Source organism: Pecten maximus, chromosome 5 (genome assembly GCF_902652985.1).
Source record: "Pecten maximus chromosome 5, xPecMax1.1, whole genome shotgun sequence".
NCBI lineage: Eukaryota > Metazoa > Mollusca > Bivalvia > Pectinida > Pectinidae > Pecten > Pecten maximus.
The window spans coordinates 45,398,232-45,419,466 of record NC_047019.1 but is presented as its reverse complement, the minus strand read 5'-3'; the positions used below and the strand labels follow the sequence as shown (position 1 = coordinate 45,419,466).

Genomic DNA, 21,235 nt, shown 5'->3' with positions numbered 1-21,235 from the left:
ATCAATTAAGATTTTCAAACTCATGCTATTTCTTATACGTTGTCAAATAATTCAGTATCTGACAATACTTTGTATTTTATAATGCTGCAACTTGCAAGTGACGACATTGTTGTACTAGTCTACTATCTTATTATTGGTTAAGTTAGAATCATGTTACCTGATAAATATACTGTTTGGTGATAATGAATAAAAAAACTTGTACATTCTCAAACAATTAGCTCATTATTGTTCAACTAATAAAGTTACTACCTGGTATATATTTTTTCTTTCTGGCAATATTTAGTCCAGATTTGTAAATTATCATCCAAACCACAACGACGTAATAAAACGTGTTCCGGTGCTGGTGTTACATGTATTGTAAAAGTATCGACCGTGATTATAAATATTTCCTAGATAATAAACAGTACAACGTATGTTTATATATGAAATTCATACTGTAACTAGCATACATGTATACGTACATTTAGGCCTAGTACATTGTACTAGTTGTACAGAGCAATGTGGTTGTAGATGTCCCTGCTGTTATCATTATAAAGTAGAAATGTTACTGTATAAAAAAGACTATTGCATCATAATGTAATATTGTTAATTATTAATAGCAATTAAAATGTCAATTTTAGTTATAAATTACACAAGAAAAATATCAGATGGGAACTGAATTGAATGAGAATATATTGAATCAATAAATATGCAAGTTATCTACATTTGTATGTCTTCTTCAGACATTTCCAGCATAAATGACATAAATGATTAATCATAAAACAATTGCACTGTCCAGATGCATAAGGTACAAGTAGTGTTTTTTTTTTTTTTTAAACTTTACACGTTTTGTACAATTGTATGTATGACATTCATTTTATTTTATTATATCACATTTATTTTGAAGGAAGCAAAAGGCTGATAGTACTAGTGCAACAAAAAAGGAGAGCAGCTTCATCAATCCTATTTAGTTTCATATATATGTATATTTGCCAGATCATTTAGAAATAAATACATTCAGGTCTGGTAAAGATATCACTTCCAGTACAGCTCATATTAGTGAAAGAAATATATAGCATTGTTGGATGAAGAATAACATGGCAGGGGGAGGGGGGATCTTATTTTTATACGTGTGGTATGTGTTCAACTTGGTGAGGCAGTGCGTTATGTTGCAGAAGTAGGTTACATTGACTACATTTTGACCTACATCAACGAAAACAACTGCTACATGTCTTCTACAATATGTGTTACTGAAACCTCATACTTTGGCATGGGTTCAACTGGCTCACAAATTCATAATCAGTGCATAATGGCATATGATTTCACATTTGGTGCAGGACTGCAGTTCATTTAATTCTATAGTTTGAATACCCTGTAGTTGTTAAAATGAATTGTCTTGTGTAGTAGGTGGTATGTTGTGTACTAATCTTTTGTACTATCAAGCAAGAACATTAATATTTCTCTCTCTCTCTCTTATTTGTCAGTTTAACCATAGAGTGGAGATGTGGAGGAGGATGAGCTCAACTCTGATGAAGAGGATTAAAATCCAAGTTGACATCACCCTCAGGTATAGAACAATTAAAAATGGAATGTAATTGTGCTTACGAATTTTTCAAAATAACATTTTTGTGATTTTCTGTTTCTGAATGCCAGTTGTCAATAATCTGTTAGTTATTGAGTAGTTCAAGCATTAACATGATTCAAAATCATTATGCAAAACCATATTTTCCATTTTAATTGGCACTAAAAGAAGTATAGGTTTCCTCTTCGTCTGTCTGTCTCAGTTTTCCAGTTTTCTCAGTCAGGCTTCAAGGTATGATCACGAAAGTTGGTATGTAACTTCAGTATGAGTAGGTACAGATCAAATTTGAGTTTCAGAGTTTATGGTTCAATGTCACTGTTACTGTTTTAACGGGGGCCGGTAGGGGATATGTATTGCTTCAGCAATACTCTCAGAATGCTTGTTTCTTGTTATCTTCCCGCGCATCATAAAGTACTAGAAACAACATCACCTTTCCGTTTCCGTGCACGAATAAGTGCGAGTAATTTGAAGTTATCATCATATCAAATACATTAGTGAACATACTGTAAAAATCATCATCACCATTATCTTTGGTGAGCATATTTGAACAAAGCATCATCATCAACATCTGTAGTAACCGGGCTTTTTCTCACTGGTTTGGGATGGGGTCTTTTTGTCTGTTTTTGGGAAGAAAATTGGTAAACTGGGAAAGATTTTTTCATGAGTAAACAGAACATTTTGGGAATTTGGCTTTAAAATAATTAATTCCAATTGGGAAACGCCCCCAAAAGCCCCCAGAAATTATTGTTTTGACAAAGTATCATCATCATCATCATCATCATCCAAACTAAATAACCATATCATTATATATATACTTATTGCAGAAACTGAGACAAACATTTTTGTCATACATTTGCACTTTTGTTTAGCATACAAGAATAATATAAGTTAAATAATCCGGGATGCCTTAAAACTGATGTATTGTCCAGAGTCATCAGGGAGGACCTGTCTCTAATTTTCTAAACTGCACAGCTTGGGAAATTGCTGTAAAACCAGGAGAACAACAGTATGTTCGTATATGTTAATTCTCTATCACAAACTGTTCATGGTTTACCATGTCTCTCAGACGTACTACAAGCTCTACCTTATACCCTTCCCCAAGCTCTGAGAAACTGGTGGTGGTGTCTATGGTATAATATATAACTAGCTAACATGGTGTTGATCTGAATTAGAACCCATGCTATTAAAATGTTCTTATAACACTAACACAGAAAACTTGATACATGACAGAAAAGTAGAAAGATACTGGACCAACTCATTACTTTTGGAATCCATTCTTTTTAACATGTTCTACAAGTACCTGGGAGGCATAGAGTTATTGCCTACCTTTTGTGTGCCATATACATAAGTCACACTGTTTATTGCTTGCATGTATCTAACAGAGAAGGTATCAATTCCTGTGCATATCTGCAAAGAATACAGTAACATTCCAGTTAAAAATCATAAAGAATACAGAGAGACAATACGTTTATGTTTCGATTGTAATTACCCCTTTGAGGCCCCGCTAGTTTAACGCCAGGAATAAACAAAGTTGATTATCGCACGACAAAGCCACAACAATACGAATTACTAAGTTTGATTGTTAAAACTTACATATTATATATATTACTTTAGAGTGCTACATCGTCGATATAAAGTATTACTTAAAATGAACATCCTTGCAATTGGGTATCTCCTTCAATACGAGGCTCACAACTTATCAATCAGGCCTCGTACCTCGGTGACCATAGTGTGGGGTTGGTTGGGGTGGGGAGAGAGAGGGGGTACGCAGACCTCGGTAACCATAATATGGTGTTGGGGTGGGGAGAGAGAGGGGTACTCAGACCTCGGTAACTATAATATGGTTTGGTTGGGGTGGGGAGAGGGTACTCAGACCTCGGTAACCATAATATGGTGTTGGGGTGGGGAGAGAGAGGGGTACTCAGACCTCGGTAACTATAATATGGCTTGGTTGGGGTGGGGAGAGAGAGGGGGTACTCAGACCTCAGTAACCATAATGTGGTGTTGGTTGGGAGAGGGAGGGGATACTCAGACCTCGGTAACCATAATGTGGTGTTGGTTGGGGTGGGGAGGGGGTACTCAGACCTCGGTAACCATAATATGGTTTGGTTGGGGTGGGGAGGGGGGGGGGGGAGGTACTCAAACCTCGGTGACCATAATATGGTGTTAGTTGGGGTGGGGAGAGGGTACTCAGACCTCGGTAACCATAATGTGGTGTTGGTTGGGAGGGGGGGGGGGGGGGGGGGGGGGGGGTACTTAGACCTCGGTAACCATAATGTTGGTTGGGAGAGGGAGGGGGTAGACTGATTTGACCATAAAGACAAAACAATGGACTGTTGTACACATCTCTGACATAACACAGGAGAGAGAGAGTCAGCATCAAGTTACTTCAACAACAAAATTATACTAGGGGTCGTAGTTGTTGATTGTATTTATTTTCATGGTCCGTGTTGGTTGTGTTTATTTTCAGGGATTGTAGTTGTAGTTGTGTTTATTTTCAGGAACCTTGTTGGTTGTGTTTATTTTCAAGGTCCGCGTTGGCTGTGTTTATTTTCAGGGTCTGTGTTGGTTGTGTTTATTTTCAGGCTTTGTAGTTGTTGGTTGTGTTTATTTTCAGGGTTCGTGTTGGTTGTTTTTATTTTCAGGGTCCGTGTTGGTTGTGTTTATTTTCAAGGTTTGTAGTTGTTGGTTGTGTTTATTTTCAGGATCCGTGTTGGTTGTGTTTATTTTCAGGGTTTGTAGTTGATAATTGTGTTTATTTTCAGGGTTTGTAGTTGATAGTTGTGTTTATGACACTTAAGAGAATCACAAGCGAGATTCAAGGGACTCGCCCACGCCCGTTTTTACCGTCTTGCGATTCTCTTAAAGGGACATCACGGTAAAAACGTTGTAATTTTCATTGCATGTACGTGTTTTCTTCCTTTCCAGTTATGTTTCTGTGCTGTCCCAATGTTCAAAGTCCATCCCTATGTCCAACTTGACCACTTGATTAAGTTGGGAATCCCCCTCTAAATTTAGCGCGGAAATTATTTTTAAATCATCACGTGACTGTTTTGAAATCGAGGCAACACAAACACACGATAGTTTACAAGGCGAAATATTCCATCTTGCTTAGTTGGATAACGATATTATACAGTGGTTTAAATGTTAAATAACACGTTCTGTATATATTCCGGCACATATATTTATCTGTAAATAAGTGTAAACACCGTACATATAGTATAGTGACAGTAGCGATGTACTGGTACAGACTGTATAAATATTACTGAGTTTATGTAACTATTACCGAGTTTTTGTAACTATTACCGAGTTTGTGTAAATATTACCAAGATTGTAATGACCTACTATCCAGCAATCAAGCAGAATACGAGCAGCGTCCGTATTACTGCTGTTTTCATGTTTGAACTGTATTGTATTGCTTCACCAGTTTAATTCTACGATTGCGTTTGACCCATTTTCCAATTATTCTCTTCATTGCGAAAGCTGTTATCGTTTTCAACCACAGTCGATTCACATTGGAAGCCATTTTTGTTTTCAGGTGTTTTAGTGTGTTGTGCGCATGCGTGTTATCGTATATGTCACAAAATTTGCATATTCAGACTATTGATCAACGAATTGTGATAACCTTTTTATAATTAATAATTGATGTTTTTAATATACATATATCATCAAATTCGAATGGTTATTGTTCATAAGGATATGTTTTTAAAGATATACCCAATAATATGAAAAAATACAAAATACAAATTGGTTTACCGTGATGTCCCTTTAAGTGTCAATTTTCAGATCGCGCTCCGGAGATAAAATATTCAGTACGTAGTCCAAATACAAAGCGTCATACTGATGTAGATTTGGAAGCGTTTATTTCTATCCCTCGCGCGACGAGTCGCCGAGGGGATATAGGGATCTGCCCGTACGTAAGTACGCACATAATATATTTGTCCGTATCTTAACTTTCAAACCATGAATGATAATTTCATCAAACTTCATACACATCAAGACCACATCGAGGCGGAGTGCAGTGTACAAGAACTGTAACTTTTGCTTTCGTTTTCACAGAGTTATTCTCTTTGTAAATTTTTTTTCTTACATCAAGTACTGCTACAGATACAGAGGGTATCAAAACGCAGCATCCAAGAACCGTAACTGTTGCTTCGGTTTTCACAGTTATTCCTATTTGTAGAAAAGTTACTTACATCAAGTTTTTCTACAGAAGATATGAAAACGGAGTGCAGTATATAAGGTTGGGTTAGTAAGCTATTGTAGATTATTTTAAACAACCAATGAAAGCAAAATTATCATTTTTATATCAGTTTTTGACATAACATGAAAAACTACTCAGCACAATGATGACATATGCAGCATGGAGTCCTGATAAATTGTTTGATTAATTGCCTGAGTGCTACATAATATCATTTTCATTGATGTCACCATATATGTTCACATCTTTTCTTTCACAACAGGAGTTCAAATAAAAATACAATATGCAATTGAGTATCAGTTTGGTAATAATAAAACAGATCACATTCCACCTGTGTCAGCTTGTTCAATTCATAATTGACGTTCATCGTCAGGGTTTGCCGCGAGGGGATTAGTATCGTTCCGCGATGCCTTGTTAATTTGTATTGATATTTAAAGATAGTTAATTATATACATTTTGATCGAGACACAATTAGGCTTCACGCAATACCCGTCACAGTTGTTGTTTCACGGTTGACTGGCCCGACCTCGTGTCATAATCGCTCAGGTCAGGCAACCGTTCAGAAGTAATTTTTGGTATACTTTAACAGGAACCGGACACAGAATCGGTCCTCTTAGTTATTGAGAAGAAGTCTTTTTCAATAGAAAAGTCGACGCCAGACAATACTGTCACAAAATAAAAATATTTTTATAGAAATTTATTTGCACAACACTGAATATATATTCATTTCATAAAACCTTTTGACATTATGTAAGCAACAATCTGATTTCAGGTTATATAACGAAAAATATTTCATTTGTGGAATGCCCTTAAATAATAATGAAAAAAAGACCCCATATATTATTCACTCTCATAAATAGACCAAATGACTCTGGAATATTAGTCTTCTGGTATTATAGTTTTGATGACGTTAACAATGACATCACCTGACCTTCCTAACCGACATCCTGATGACATTAACAATGACATCACTTGACTTTCGTAACCGACATCCTGATGACATTAACGATGACATCACCTGACTTTCGTAACCGACATCCTGATGACATTAACAATGACATCACCTGACTTTCCTAACCGACATCCTGATGACATTAACAATGACATCACCTGACTTTCCTAACCGACATACTGATGACATTAACAATGACATCACCTGACTTTCCTAACCGACATCCTGATGACATTAACAATGACATCACCTGACTTTCCTAACCGACATCCTGATGACATTAACAATGACATCACCTGACTTTCCTAACCGACATACAGATGACATTAACAATGACATCACCTGACTTTCCTAACCGACATCCTGATGACATTAACAATCGGAGGACTAGTATGAAGCAACAATAGTTATCTTTGTGTTAACAGGTCTCGCACAATTATGACTTCATTATTTACACTTTACCAAAATGATTTCTGCTATAGACACTGATGCATATGTAGTTCGAACTCACAATTATTTGCTGAGGCAAAATTTCGTATAATTCTAATGGGTTCATCAATATATCTGATTTGTTCTAAATGCCCGAAGGTTAGCACAGGGACGTATATTGATTGATGAAGTTTAATAGCAATTGATTTTGATAAAGTATATTTAATTTTACCTAGTGTCTGCTGGTATAGTAGTGATGTAGTGGTCGTCACGTCTTCACGACTTTGTGCACAAATACAAAAGCTCACGCTATGTCGGTATCCAAACTAGTGGAGTCTCTTATCCCTCTAAGTATGTCTCTGGTTAACGGTAAGTATAAAACAATGGTAATCACCTAATTAACAAGGAACTGTAACTATTGTCAAGTTGTCATCAATATGAACGATGAGGGTGACTGATGATGCCCTGATGGCGTCCTGGTAAATATGGTAAATAAATGCATAACAGAGACAAGTAATGAAGTAATTCCTGGCACATGACACATGACGTAGGCCCTAGCGCGGACACATGGCATGACGTCCACCGTCTATAGGGATCTGGGCACCGGTGATGAAGGACGAACTATCGGAGGCTAGAAAGGCGATCGTCCTAGCAACTTCTTCTACCTGCCCGACACGACCCAAAGCATGCGTTGTCTTGCAATGCTCAAGAAACTGTTAGAATACATAAAAATCATGTCAGTTTTACATGAAACAAATGTATGTTGTAGTTTCTGAGGAACATATTCAAGAATATATATGCATATCTACCAGGAGGAATATACTCAACAGTATACATGTATATCTAACATAAGGAATATCTGTATTAAGCGACCACTCAAGGGAAGTTGAAAAACGGTCTCTTAATGGAGTGGTGACAGGTCTCTTGATAGAGAGTGTATGTTAGACTAAATATGTGCGTAAGTTTTTATTAACTTTATAAATTGGCAATAATGATTGATAGTGTATAGGAAAAATAAACCATACATTTGAGCAAAACATAACCGATTTTTTTTTTTTTTTTTTTTGTATTTTTTCAATATCATTATCATTATACCAATTGTTTCATTATATATATTTTTTGTAATTCTTTTGCAAAAGCAAAACACACCGATTTAACATTAGAAATATATGTTATTGGTTAATTAAATTACTTTCCAAAGCCTGTATATATTTTTTTCAATTCCTGAATCTTGGTCCGGACATCCGCCCCGATTATTAGTTACATTACTGCATTTCCTACTTGATAAGCGGCGATTTTTTCACTTGCAAATAATGTCTCAAATAAGATAACAAATCACGATTTAACAGTAAGTTGACTGTTTATGCATTCTTAAATTGTTATATATCTCATGCATTATTTAGTTTATGAGTCAAAACGTCTGAAAATCGTCAGAATTCTAGACTGTCTCTTCGCCTCCTCTCCCGTCCTTATTCACGAAAAGTAAAACTAGGCCTACTTGGGTGTTATCAAGGTGAAAATGGTAATGGAAGGCATTTGCGAGATTTCTGGTCGCTTATTAGAGAGTTATTGTTATCACAGAAATAAAAAATAGTGGTTGCCTAAACAGAGGGTCGCTTATAATTAATAGAGTTCAAATATATAGCGAAAACGCTTGGAAGGAATTGAAATGGTCGCTTAGACAGAGTCGCTTAATACGGATGGTCGCTTGGACATATTCAACTGTATGATCTTCAGGTATTTTGATTGGTCAAGAATTCGAACTTTGACCCGGGATGCAATTGTTATTGACGTCATCATTAACTGAATGACGTCACATCTATGGGGCGCTGTTTTACTATTTATTCCCATTTGGTGATATCACCTTTTCAAATAGGTGATATCACCTATTCAAATGAGTGATATCACCTATTCGAATAAGTGATACCACCTATTCGTTTCATTAAGTGATATCACCCATTCGAATAGGTGATATCACTCATCTGAATAGGTGATGTCACTTATTGAAACGAATAGGTAATATCACCAATTCGAATAGGTGATATCACTCATTCGAATAGGTGATATCACTTAATGAAACGAATAGGTGATATCACTTATAAAATTTCTTAAGTGATATCACCTATTCGAAAAAGTGATATCACTTTAGAATCAATATATTCACTGCGACATGTTACACATGATGGAATTGGGGAGTATACAGTTTTCCAAATTTTATAAGTGATATCACCTATTCGAATAGGCGATATCACTTAATGAAACGAATAGGTGATATTACTCATTCGAATAGGTGATATCACTTATAAAATTTCATAAGTGATATCACCTATTCGTATAGGTGATATCACTCATTCGAATAGGTGATATCACTTAAGAATATTTTTAAATAATATAACCTATTCCAATTGGTGATATCACCTATTCGAATGAGTGATATCACCTATTCGTTTCATTAAGTGATATCACCTATTCGAATAGGTGATATCACTGATTGAATAGGTGATATCACCAAATGGGAATAAATAGTAAAACGGCGCCCCATACACATCACCAGGTCCCGGCCGTCACCTGTACATATTATTTGTATACGCGAAATAAGACTTTGTTGGGTAACCTCTATATATCTAACAGACTGCACACACAAAACTGATACAGTATGATAATTAAATTTTTTGTCAGTGTCTGAAGACCTCGAAAATAACATGATACACCAATACCTGTACTAGTTTTGGTAGCTATAAGGCCACATATGACAATGTCTATAACTAATCTGCTACATTTACTTTGCGGTGTATTAGCATGGCCTATAACCTTACCTGTTGGTACTGCTCTTCAGTTTTGCCTCCTCGTTTGTGGATTTCCGTGATGATTACCCCGGGGCTGTGATACAAACGGACATATAAACAAATATTTTACTTCAGGAGATTATGTATTCAATAATTTATCAGAAACAATTAACATTTACATAGTGTAACAATGTAACTAATGAAAAACTGTATAGCGTCTTTAGTAAATGGGGATAGTTATAAAATGTCTGACTGTCCAGTCACAGGTTAAAATGGATGTTATCTTTAGACCACTTACTTGACACTGTTAACACGAATTCCTTTAGAAGCAAGTTCTGTAATGAATACAAAAACATAAATACAATACCAGGTATACACTCTATACTGTATAGCACCTTAATACCAGACATCTTATTAAAGTAATTAGTTTAATGATTTATAACAGTTACAACAGAGTTCATTAAATATAACAAGTTATAACAGTTAAAACAGAGTTTATTAAATATAACGATTTATAACAGTTAAAACAGAGTTCATGAAGTATAACGAGTTATATCAGTTAAAACAGAGTTCATTAAGTATAACAAGTTATAACAGTTAAAACAGAGTTCATTAAGTATAACAAGTTATAACAGTTAAAACAGAGTTCATTAAGTATAACAAGTTATAACAGTTAAAACAGAGTTCATTAAGTATAACAAGTTATAACAGTTAAAACAGAGTTCATTAAGTATAACAAGTTATAACAGTTAAAACAGAGTTCATTAAGTATAACAAGTTATAACAGTTAAAACAGAGTTCATTAAGTATAACAAGTTATAACAGTTAAAACAGAGTTCATTAAGTATAACAAGTTATAACAGTTAAAACAGAGTTCATTAAGTATAACAAGTTATAACAGTTAAAACAGAGTTTATTAAATATAACAAGTTATAACAGTTAAAACAGAGTTCATTAAGTATAATGAGTTATAACAGTTAAAACAGAGTTCATTAAGTATAACAAGTTATAACAGTTAAAACAGAGTTCATGAAGTATAACAAGATATAACAGTTAAAACAGAGTTCATTAAGTATAATGAGTTATAACAGTTAAAACAGAGTTCATTAAGTATAACGAGTTATAACAGTTAAAACAGAGTTCATTAAATATAACAAGTTATAACAGTTAAAACAGAGTTCATTAAGTATAATGAGTTATAACAGTTAAAACAGAGTTCATTAAGTATAACAAGTTATAACAGTTAAAACAGAGTTCATGAAGTATAACAAGATATAACAGTTAAAACAGAGTTCATTAAGTATAATGAGTTATAACAGTTAAAACAGAGTTCATTAAGTATAACGAGTTATAACAGTTAAAACAGAGTTCATTAAGTATAACGAGTTATAACAGTTAAAACAGAGTTCATTAAGTATAACGCGTTATAACAGTTAAAACAAAGTTCATTAAGTATAACAAGTTATAACAGTTACAACAGAGTTCATTAAGTATAATGAGTTATAACAGTTGAAACACAGTTTATTAAATATAACGAGTTATAACAGTTAAAATAGAGTTCATTAAGTATAACGAGTTATAACAGTTAAAACAGAGTTCGTTAAGTAAAACGAGTTATAACAGTTAAAACAGAGTTCGTTAAGTAAAACGAGTTATAACAGTTAAAACAGAGTTCATTAAGTGTAACGAGTTATAACAGTTAAAACAGAGTTCATTAAGTATAACAAGTTATAACAGTTAAAACAGAGTTCATTAAGTATAACTAGTTATAACAGTCAAAATAGAGTTCATTAAGTATAACAAGTTATAACAGTTAAAACAGAGTTCATTAAATATAACAAGTTATAACAGTTAAAACAGAGTTCATTAAGTATAACGAGTTATAACAGTTAAAACAAAGTTCATTAAGTATCACAGTTAAAATAGAGTTCATTAAGTATAACGAGTTAAAAAAGTTAAAACAGAGTTCATTAAGTATAACGAGTTATAACAGTTAAAACAGAGTTCATTAAGTATAACGAGTTATAACAGTTAAAACAGAGTTCATTAAGTATAACGAGTTATAACAGTTAAAACAGAGTTCATTAAATATAACAAGTTATATCAGTTAAAATAGACTTCATTAAGTATAACGAGTTATAACAGTTAAAACAGAGTCCATTAAGTATAACGAGTTAAAAAAGTTAAAACAGAGTTCATTAAGTATAACGAGTTATAACAGTTAAAACAGAGTTCATTAAGTATAACGAGTTATAACAGTTAAAACAGAGTTCATTAAGTATAACGAGTTATAACAGTTAAAACAGAGTTCATTAAGTATAACGAGTTATAACAGTTAAAACAGAGTTCATTAAGTATAACTAGTTATAACAGTTAAAACAGAGTTCATTAAGTATAACAAGTTATAACAGTTAAAATAGACTTCATTAAGTATAACAGTTAAAACAGAGTTCATTAAGTATAACAAGTTATAACAGTTAAAACAGAGTTCATTAAGTATAACTAGTTATAACAGTTAAAACAGAGTTCATTAAGTATCACAGTTAAAACAGAGTTCATTAAGTATAACAAGTTGAAACAGTTAACATTAAGTATAACAGTTAAACAGTATAAAATAATTAAGAGGACAGACGTACCTAGAGCTGTACAGCGGGTAAATTGGTCCACAGCACTCTTTGACATGCAGTAGGCTAGTACGTTGGGGAACTGAAATGTCAAACAGTGTAACTGTTATCATGACATGTTATATATGGTGTATCTGTTATCATGACCTGCTATATATGGTATAACTGTTATCATTACCTGTTATATATGGTGTGACTGTTATCATGACCTGTTATATGTGGTGTGACTGTCATCATGACCTGTTATATATGGTGTATCTGTTATCATGACCTGTTATATATGGTGTGGCTGTCATCATGACCTGTTATATATGGTGTGACTGTGACTGTCATCATGACCTGTTATATATGGTGTGACTGTCATCATGACCTGCTATATATGGTGTGACTGTTATCATGACCTGCTATATATGGTATAACTGTTATCATTACCTGTTATATGTGGTGTGACTGTCATCATAACCTGTTATACATGGTGTGACTGTTATCATGACCTTTTATTTATGCTGTAACAGTTATCATGACCTGTTATATATGTTGTATATAAACATCAATGTTATACTCATTGAAGATAAAAATGTCTGTGATAACAGTACATACAGATCTCATGCCGTTGACACTGGACACATTCACTATGGTGCCTTTAGTCTTGGTTAGATATGGCACTGCAAGCATTGTAAGTTGGTACGGAGCTCTGAAATATAGTATGACACAGCAGTAATTAAACAAACATCAACTATGGAGCTCTGAAATATAGTGCGACTCAGAAACAAAGAAACTACGGAACTCTGAAATATAGTGTGATTAAACTATATTTACCTGACATTTATGTTCATCACAGCATCGTAGTCTGCCATTGATGTGTTGTCAATGCCACCAACTTTAACTATGCCAGCGTTGTTGACCTGTAAGGATATGTATGGGGTGCTCAGCTACTTCAACATGAAGTCATGTCGTTATTATATGTGTGCCCTCCAGACTTCATACGATGTAATATACAGTAAATGAACTACACATTTGTAACATGTTATCCTACTATAGAGCAGTTCAATACAGGAATGTTCTGAAGATTTGGTTTGTCAGATGTAGCTGTGATATACCATTTATACTAGTGAAACATCAGAAATTATCAATGTGATAAGATCTGATATCTTGTTTTAATTTACTGCAGCATTATACAATATTCTTTAGGTACTGACCAATCAGAATACTACCTTCTATTTACTGTAACCATCTTACTGTGGCCTTGACCTTTGTTAAGGTTCCTGAAAATATGGTCAATTATTAAGTAATGATAAGTCTAAAGTTAGCATTACATCAAGAATTTCAAAAACTATAGACTAGACAAATGAAACATTGATCAAGGGGGAACTGGTTATAACTTTACAAGTGCATTATAAATAAGGACACATCGGAGTCATCAGACAATTCATTTCTTTAGAAAGGATAGATTCTATTTCCATTACTGGATTGGGAAAGAGAACCAGATTTAATACTGATGAAATTTGCCAAAACCAGACCGTTCAGGAAATTACAGGACCCCATCGGATGTGAAAAGATATGCCAAGAATACACATATGTTTGTGTTGAAACTAATTCTACACTTTCAAATTGCAATTGGTGGTGTTAATGTGAACTAGATCTGTCACCGAGGGGGTGACAAGTATACCCCCTGCTTTTCCATGATTGGTTTGGATACTTTGTGAAGCTGCCTATTTATGGTACTAAAACCAAATCAACACAACTTCATGCCATCCTTCAACTCTGTATAAACTTTCAAGAAAATCCATCAAATACTAAGTGAATGCATAGCCGGACAAAATTATGACACATTTTGTATGAAAAAGGGGCATAACTCTGTTAAGAAGGGCTAAATCGCGAAATCACTGCAGGGGACACAAGTTCATATGGTCTTCTAACTATATACCAAATTTGAGTGAAATCCATAAAGAAATGAGCGAATGCATAGCCGGGCAAATTTTGTGACAGACAGACGGTCGGACGGACAGACAAGGTGATTCAAGTATACCCCCCTAACTTCATTGCGGGGGTATAATGAATGCAGAGAAATACCATTGATCTTAGCAAGTGATATCAAAATTTCAATGCAAATGAACCCTAAAAAAGATAAAAATGTAGGTCAGACTCAAAAAACATTTTCTCCTTCCTTTGCTGAGGTTAAAAACATATACATCACTTCATCTAGTTGAACCCATGACCCAAATATGAAGTTCCATGCAGTGACATGCAACATAGAGCCAAACAAATATTTTCTTTAATGTCAGACAATTAGGTCAACAAACAGGTCAGACTGACCTGCATTTTCTACAGGACCACCACCTCATCAAGGTCAAAATATAGGTCAGACTGACCAACTTTAGGTACAGGACACCTCACTTCACAAAGGTCAACATGTAGGTCAGACTGACCAACTTTGGGTACAGGACACACCACCTCACAAAGATTCATAAACATGGACAGAGGAACCAACTGAAAGTTTAACAATGTAAAAACACATACCAGAATGTCTAGTTTTCCATAATGTTTTATCGTCTCATTCAGGATACGTGTTACATCCTCTTCTATCGCCATGTCAGCAACAATCAGGAGGGGCTGTAAAAAGGAAATGGCATATACAAAATGTAGATACATATATGATCAGGAGGCTGTAGATGGGTGGGGGACTGTAATGTATACAATCAGGAGGCTGTAGATGGGTGGGGGACTGTAATGTATACAATCAGGAGGCTGTAGATAGGTGGGGACTGTAATGTATACAATCAGGAGGCTGTAGATGGGTGGGGACTGTAATGTATACAATCAGGAGGCTGTAGATGGGTGGGGACTGTAATGTATACAATCAGGAGGCTGTAGATGGGTGGGGACTGGAATGTATACAATCAGGAGGCTGTAGATGGGTGGGGACTGTAATGTATACAATCAGGAGGCTGAAGGGGGTGGGGACTGTAATGGTATACAATAATGAGGCTGTAGATGGGTGTAATACAAAAGTCAATATAATATAACAAAAAAAAATACAGAATTTTTTGTTAAAGGAAGAAAAGAAAAATGATATAAATAAATTCAATTACAATGTATATATATAATGATGATAGAGAGCAAATTCTAAACACAGATGGAAAAAAAACATGATCGTCAGAATTTCCTTAGGTTTTTTTTCTTTTCTCCATTTGAGTTATTCCCCATGGTATTAGTCTGGACTCAGATACCTGTGTTCCAGAAATTGAGTACATTGTACCTGCTTGCTGCCATTCTCAATACACTGGGCTGCAGTTGCTTGGAGGTTTTCTTCATTTCGTCCAGTCAGAGCTAACTGTGCTCCTAGTTCAGCAAACAGTATAGAAGTCCCTCTACCTATTCCTGAACTGGCACCTACAAAAATCCACCAACATTTGTGAGCCAGGTTTCTCAATAACAGAACTGGATTCTGAATGAGCTAAATAAAGATCAAACATTTAAGACGCTGTCCACAAAGAAACCTCGTGAACACTTAACCTCTAAAAACAGTAAAGCCATACTAACTCTTTTATTATAATCCACATACCAGATCGCAAACTCCTCAACATCACATGTTCTCATGTCGCTCACCTATAATTGTGGAATACTACCTGTCCAGTCTGAAGATATTTTGTTAATTTTGAAGTATGATGATCATGTAAACTACGATCGCTGATATAAATTTAGATAATAATTTACCAGAGTAGTTAATTTGGTATATATCTTAGCATCAGTGCTTAATATATACACACCCAATAAATGATTTATTTAATATAAACCCTTCAGACCCAGCAAATGGATGATATAGGGAGGTTTGCTATGGACAGATTGATGTTTGGTATGGATGATATAGGGAGGTTTGTTATGGACAGATTGATGTTTGGTATTGATGATATAGGGAGGTTTGTTATGGACAGATTGATGTTTGGTATGGATGATATAGGGAGGTTTGTTATGGACAGATTGATGTTTGGTATGGATGATATAGGGAGGTTTGTTATGGACAGATTGATGTTTGGTATAGATGATATAGGGAGGTTTGTTATGGACAGATTGATGTTTGGTATGGATGATATAGGGAGGTTTGTTATGGACAGATTGATGTTTGGTATGGATGATATAGGGAGGTTTGTTATGGACAGATTGATGTTTGGTATGGATGATATAGGGAGGTTTGTTATGGACAGATTGATGTTTGGTATGGATGATATAGGGAGGTTTGCTATTGACAGATTGATGTTTGGTATTGATGATATAGGGAGGTTTGTTATGGACAGATTGATGTTTGGTATTGATGATATAGGGAGGTTTGTTATGGACAGATTGATGTTTGGTATAGATGATATAGGGAGGTTTGTTATGGACAGATTGATGTTTGGTATTGATGATATAGGGAGGTTTGTTATGGACAGATTGATGTTTGGTATGGATGATATAGGGAGGTTTCATATGGACAGATTGGTGTTTGGTATGGATGATATAGGGGGGTTTGTTATGGACAGATTGATGTTTGGTATGGATGATATAGGAGGGTTGGTTATGGACAGATTGATGTTTGGTATGATGATATAGGGAGGTTTGCTATGGACATACAGTGTATTGATGTTTGGTATGGATGATATAGGGAGGTTTGCTATGGACAGATTGGTGTTTGGTATGGATGATATAGGGAGGTTTCATATGGACAGATTGGTGTTTGGTATGGATGATATAGGGGGGTTTGTTATGGACAGATTGATGTTTGGTATGGATGATATAGGGGGGTTTGTTATGGACAGATTGATGTTTGGTATGGATGATATAGGGAGGTTTGTTATTGACAGATTGATGTTTGGTATGGATGGTATAGGGAGGTGTGCTATGGACAGATTTGGTATGGATGATATATATCACTATGTGTTATGTCATGTAAAACAATGCTGGGAAAACCTTATAAAATTATAAGTTAAAAAAGAATACTGGTTTCATCTTGAGACTAAATTGTTGCCTGTACGTATGACTGAATAACACTGTAAAAACATACACATTCACACACAATGTAGCAGAAAAATGTCATGCCATAGCATAAATTTAATGCATATACATTATTATATATACTGGTATAGATGATTTTTTAGAAATTATTAACAAAAGTTATGCATCCCACATGGACATCTGTGCGAAATGATGTCACACTCTCATTTTAAACACTCTTTTCAGATTTACTTGTAGGATGTGTTTAATGGTCTTCAACTAAATGTTGGATATATCAAGTGTAGTGGTGGTTTTCATTGGAACTAAACAAATTCCACAGTCAAGTGCCCTGACACTGGACAATAAGATTCGAACCTGGATCCCTAGTGCAACCTACTGTAATCCACAATAATACCTATAGCTCCCGAGCGAAAGAAGCATGCTCATTTAACCGAGCGATAGCACAGGTACTTGTGGACATGATTATGAGGTTTTTAATTTAAATGTTTCATTTTAGATGATTAAATTATTGTATTAAGCATGCGATTGTAATACAATAATTTAATCTTCTAAAATGAAACATTTAAATTAAAAACCTCATAATCATGTCCTCAAGTACCTGTGAGTGATAGGCCTATATTAGTGGTCATTTAGCTGCGTGATAGGCCTATATTAGTGGTCATTTATCTGTGTGATAGGCCTATATTAGTGGTCATTTAGCTGTGTGATAGGCCTATATTAGTGGTCATTTAGCTGTGTGATAGGCCTATATTAGTGGTCATTTATCTGTGTGATAGGCCTATATTAGAACACTATAAAAGCCATGACGTTATACAAACTCTAATCTAATCGGCCCTACCATATTTTTAAAACCTCATTCACTGAAAGGCTGATTGAGCTGACCTGCTGATGATATCAATACTTTTTTTAAAAGTCAATAAAACAATAGAAACCTTCAGTTAACATTGATACGTTTTTCATAGAAACATAATGTACCTACAATAATTCACCATTGGCGGATGCCATTAAAAACATGTTAAAACTTATATGTAAAAAAATACATGTACATGTTAAAACAAATACAGTTTAATATGTAGATTAATGGGGGAAAATATTAACTAAATAAATAGTGATCAAATAAATATGAATAAGGTTAAATCACTGTATCTATTGTCTTTGCATATAGGTGCGACAGACACTTACATACATATAATGAGTTTTTGATAATGTCAGCTAATCAGACAGTTCTACATTTACGTACATATATGTACAGTAATAGTACTTGAATTGTTGAACACTTTATGTAGTAGATTATTCTTGATCATGTCAAATCACGCCCTGACACCACCTAATATAACCTGTAATTACCTGTAATTAACGCCACCTTCCCGTCCAGTCGTTGTACTGATCCATTCGAAGCCATTGTGACTTAGTTTGTGCACTACCTGATGTGCAGTCCTATCGAATGTTGTGGACCAAAGCGAAACTAACTGACGTCATCATATTTTGTGTGATTGATTAAACAGCGTAACTTCGTAAGAGTTATTCCCCCTCGTCCAGTCCGCGTATTTTAGGCTACCGTTCCAGGGGGATGAAGGGAACCGCAATGTACTATCTGGGAGAGATTCTTATTTAGTTTTCTTGGATTAAAAAAAAAAAAATTGAGTAATCTTGTGGTTGAGTTCGGCCATGTCGCACCGTTGCTACTGCCAGGCTCTTGCGACAAACGTGCTCTGTGCATGACGCATTGTCGACAGTGCGGATATTTTTTTACATAAGGTATTACAAGCAGGGACTTCATTATCTCTGACATAGATAATAATTCTATAGCCTTGGATGGTTTGGCTGACCTATTCAACTCACACTGGCATCAAAAACTCGATTTCTTTTTCGTTAAAAAAGTGAATCATTGGTAAAATGTCACGTACGTCATTATAGACGTGTGAAGTTGTATCTGGATATCCTTATAATATAGAGACGAGTGAAGCTCTATCTAGATATCCTTATAATATATAGACGAGTGAGGCTCTATATAGATATCCTTATAATATAGAGACGAGTGAAGCTCTATATAGATATCCATATAATATAGAGACGAGTGAAGCTCTATATAGATATCCTTATAATATAGAGACGAGTGAAGCTCTATCTAGATATCCTTATAATATAGAGACGAGTAAAGCTCTATCTAGATATCCTTACAATATATAGACGAGTGAAGCTCTATATAGATATCCTTATAATATAGAGACGAATGAAGCTCTATCTAGATATCCTTACAATATATAGACGAGTGAAGCTCTATATAGATATCCTTATAATTTAGACATGAGTTAAGCTCTATCCAGATATCCTTATAATATAGAGACGAGTGAAGCTCTAAATTAGATATACTTATAATATAGAGACGAGTGAAGCTCTATATAGATATCCTTATAATATAGAGAGGAGTTAAGCTCTATATAGATACCCTTATAATATAGAGACGAGTGAAGCTCTATGTAGATATCCTTGTAATATAGAGACGAGTGAAGCTCTGTCTAGATATCCTTATAATATAGAAACGAGTGAAGCTCCGTCTAGATATCTTTATAATATAGAGACGAATGAAGCTCTATATAGATATCCTTATAATATATAGACGAGTGAAGCTCCGTCTAGATATCTTTATAATATAGAGACGAGTGAAGCTCTATATAGATATCCTTATAATATATAGACGAGTGAAGCTCTATATAGATATCCTTATAATATAGAGACGGGTGAAGCTCTATATAGATACCCTTATAATATAGAGGCGAGTGAAGCTCTGTCTAGATATCCTTATAATATAGAGACGAGTAAAACTCTATATAGATACCCTTATAATATAGAGACAAGTGAAGCTCTGTCTATATACCCTTGTAATATAGAGACGAGTAAAACTCTATCTAGATATCTTTATAATATAGAGACGAGTGGAGCTCTATATAGATACCCTTATAATATATAGACGAGTGAAGCTCTATCTAGATATCCTTATAATATAGAGACGAGTGAAGCTCTATCTAGATATCCTTACAATATAGAGACGAGTGAAGCTTTATCTAGATATCCTTATAATATAGAGACGAGTGAAGCTCTATCTAGATATCCTTATAATATAGAGACGAGTGAAGCTCTATATAGATATCCTTATAATATATAGACGAGTGAAGCTCTATATAGATATCCTTATAATATAGAGACGAGTGAAGCTCTATATAGATGTCCTTATAATATAGAGACGAGTGGAGCTCTATATAGATACCCTTATAATATATAGACGAGTGAAGCTCCGTCTAGATATCTTTATAATATAGAGACGAATGAAGCTCTATATAGATACCCTTAAGAACGGCCTTCCCCTGTGTGTGATGATTTACCGTTAGGTGGCCGAAATATTTTATTTTATAATGCGTATCCAACTCACATGCAGCACGTTAAAAAAATCTCACACAAAGGGGTAGGCCCTTTTTAATGAGCAGAACAGCCAAACCAAAACCAAGCATGTAAATTAGTATATGATGTGCAGGAAACTTATCTTGTTTTGACACATATTTCAAGATAAACTAAGTGTCATCGCCAGGCCACGGCAGAAGATACAGTACCATCGGATACTGACGATGATAGCTCGGTGAGCAACTCCAAACGGGCTCGGACCAGATCATTCTGTGGAGTAATACCGACTGT

The 21,235-nt window shown here is 34.8% G+C and overlaps 2 protein-coding genes across 2 annotated transcripts in view; both read right to left on the bottom strand.

Moving 5' to 3' along the window:
• Positions 1-19,411, bottom strand: part of LOC117328167 (3-oxoacyl-[acyl-carrier-protein] reductase FabG-like) — a 40,850-nt gene extending 21,439 nt beyond the window's left edge. Inside the window, exon 1 of the mRNA XM_033885574.1 lies at positions 18,970-19,411. The gene's annotated coding sequence lies outside the window, so the exon portion shown is untranslated. The remainder of the gene's footprint in view (positions 1-18,969) is intronic.
• LOC117328166 (3-oxoacyl-[acyl-carrier-protein] reductase FabG-like) lies at positions 5,408-19,112 on the bottom strand. Its single transcript, XM_033885573.1, has 9 exons — positions 18,893-19,112; positions 15,813-15,946; positions 15,074-15,166; positions 13,373-13,458; positions 13,154-13,247; positions 12,566-12,635; positions 10,228-10,264; positions 9,960-10,023; positions 5,408-7,856 (listed from the first exon to the last, which is right to left on the bottom strand). Exons 1-9 carry the CDS (start codon positions 18,945-18,947, stop codon positions 7,698-7,700), a joined length of 792 nt encoding a protein of 263 aa, XP_033741464.1. The 5' UTR covers positions 18,948-19,112; the 3' UTR covers positions 5,408-7,697.
• Positions 19,412-21,235: the final 1,824 nt, after the last annotated feature.

Excerpts from the sequence above, each read along its gene's own strand:
- LOC117328166 (XM_033885573.1), bottom strand. The coding sequence starts at position 18,947 with ATGGCTTCGAATGGATCAGTACAACGACTGGACGGGAAGGTGGCGTTA. Across the intron at positions 15,167-15,812 it reads TTGAGAATGGCAGCAAGCAG|CCCCTCCTGATTGTTGCTGA; the intron begins GTACAATGTACT and ends TCCTTTTTACAG. Across the intron at positions 12,636-13,153 it reads GTGTCAACGGCATGAGATCT|TTCCCCAACGTACTAGCCTA; the intron begins GTATGTACTGTT and ends TTGACATTTCAG.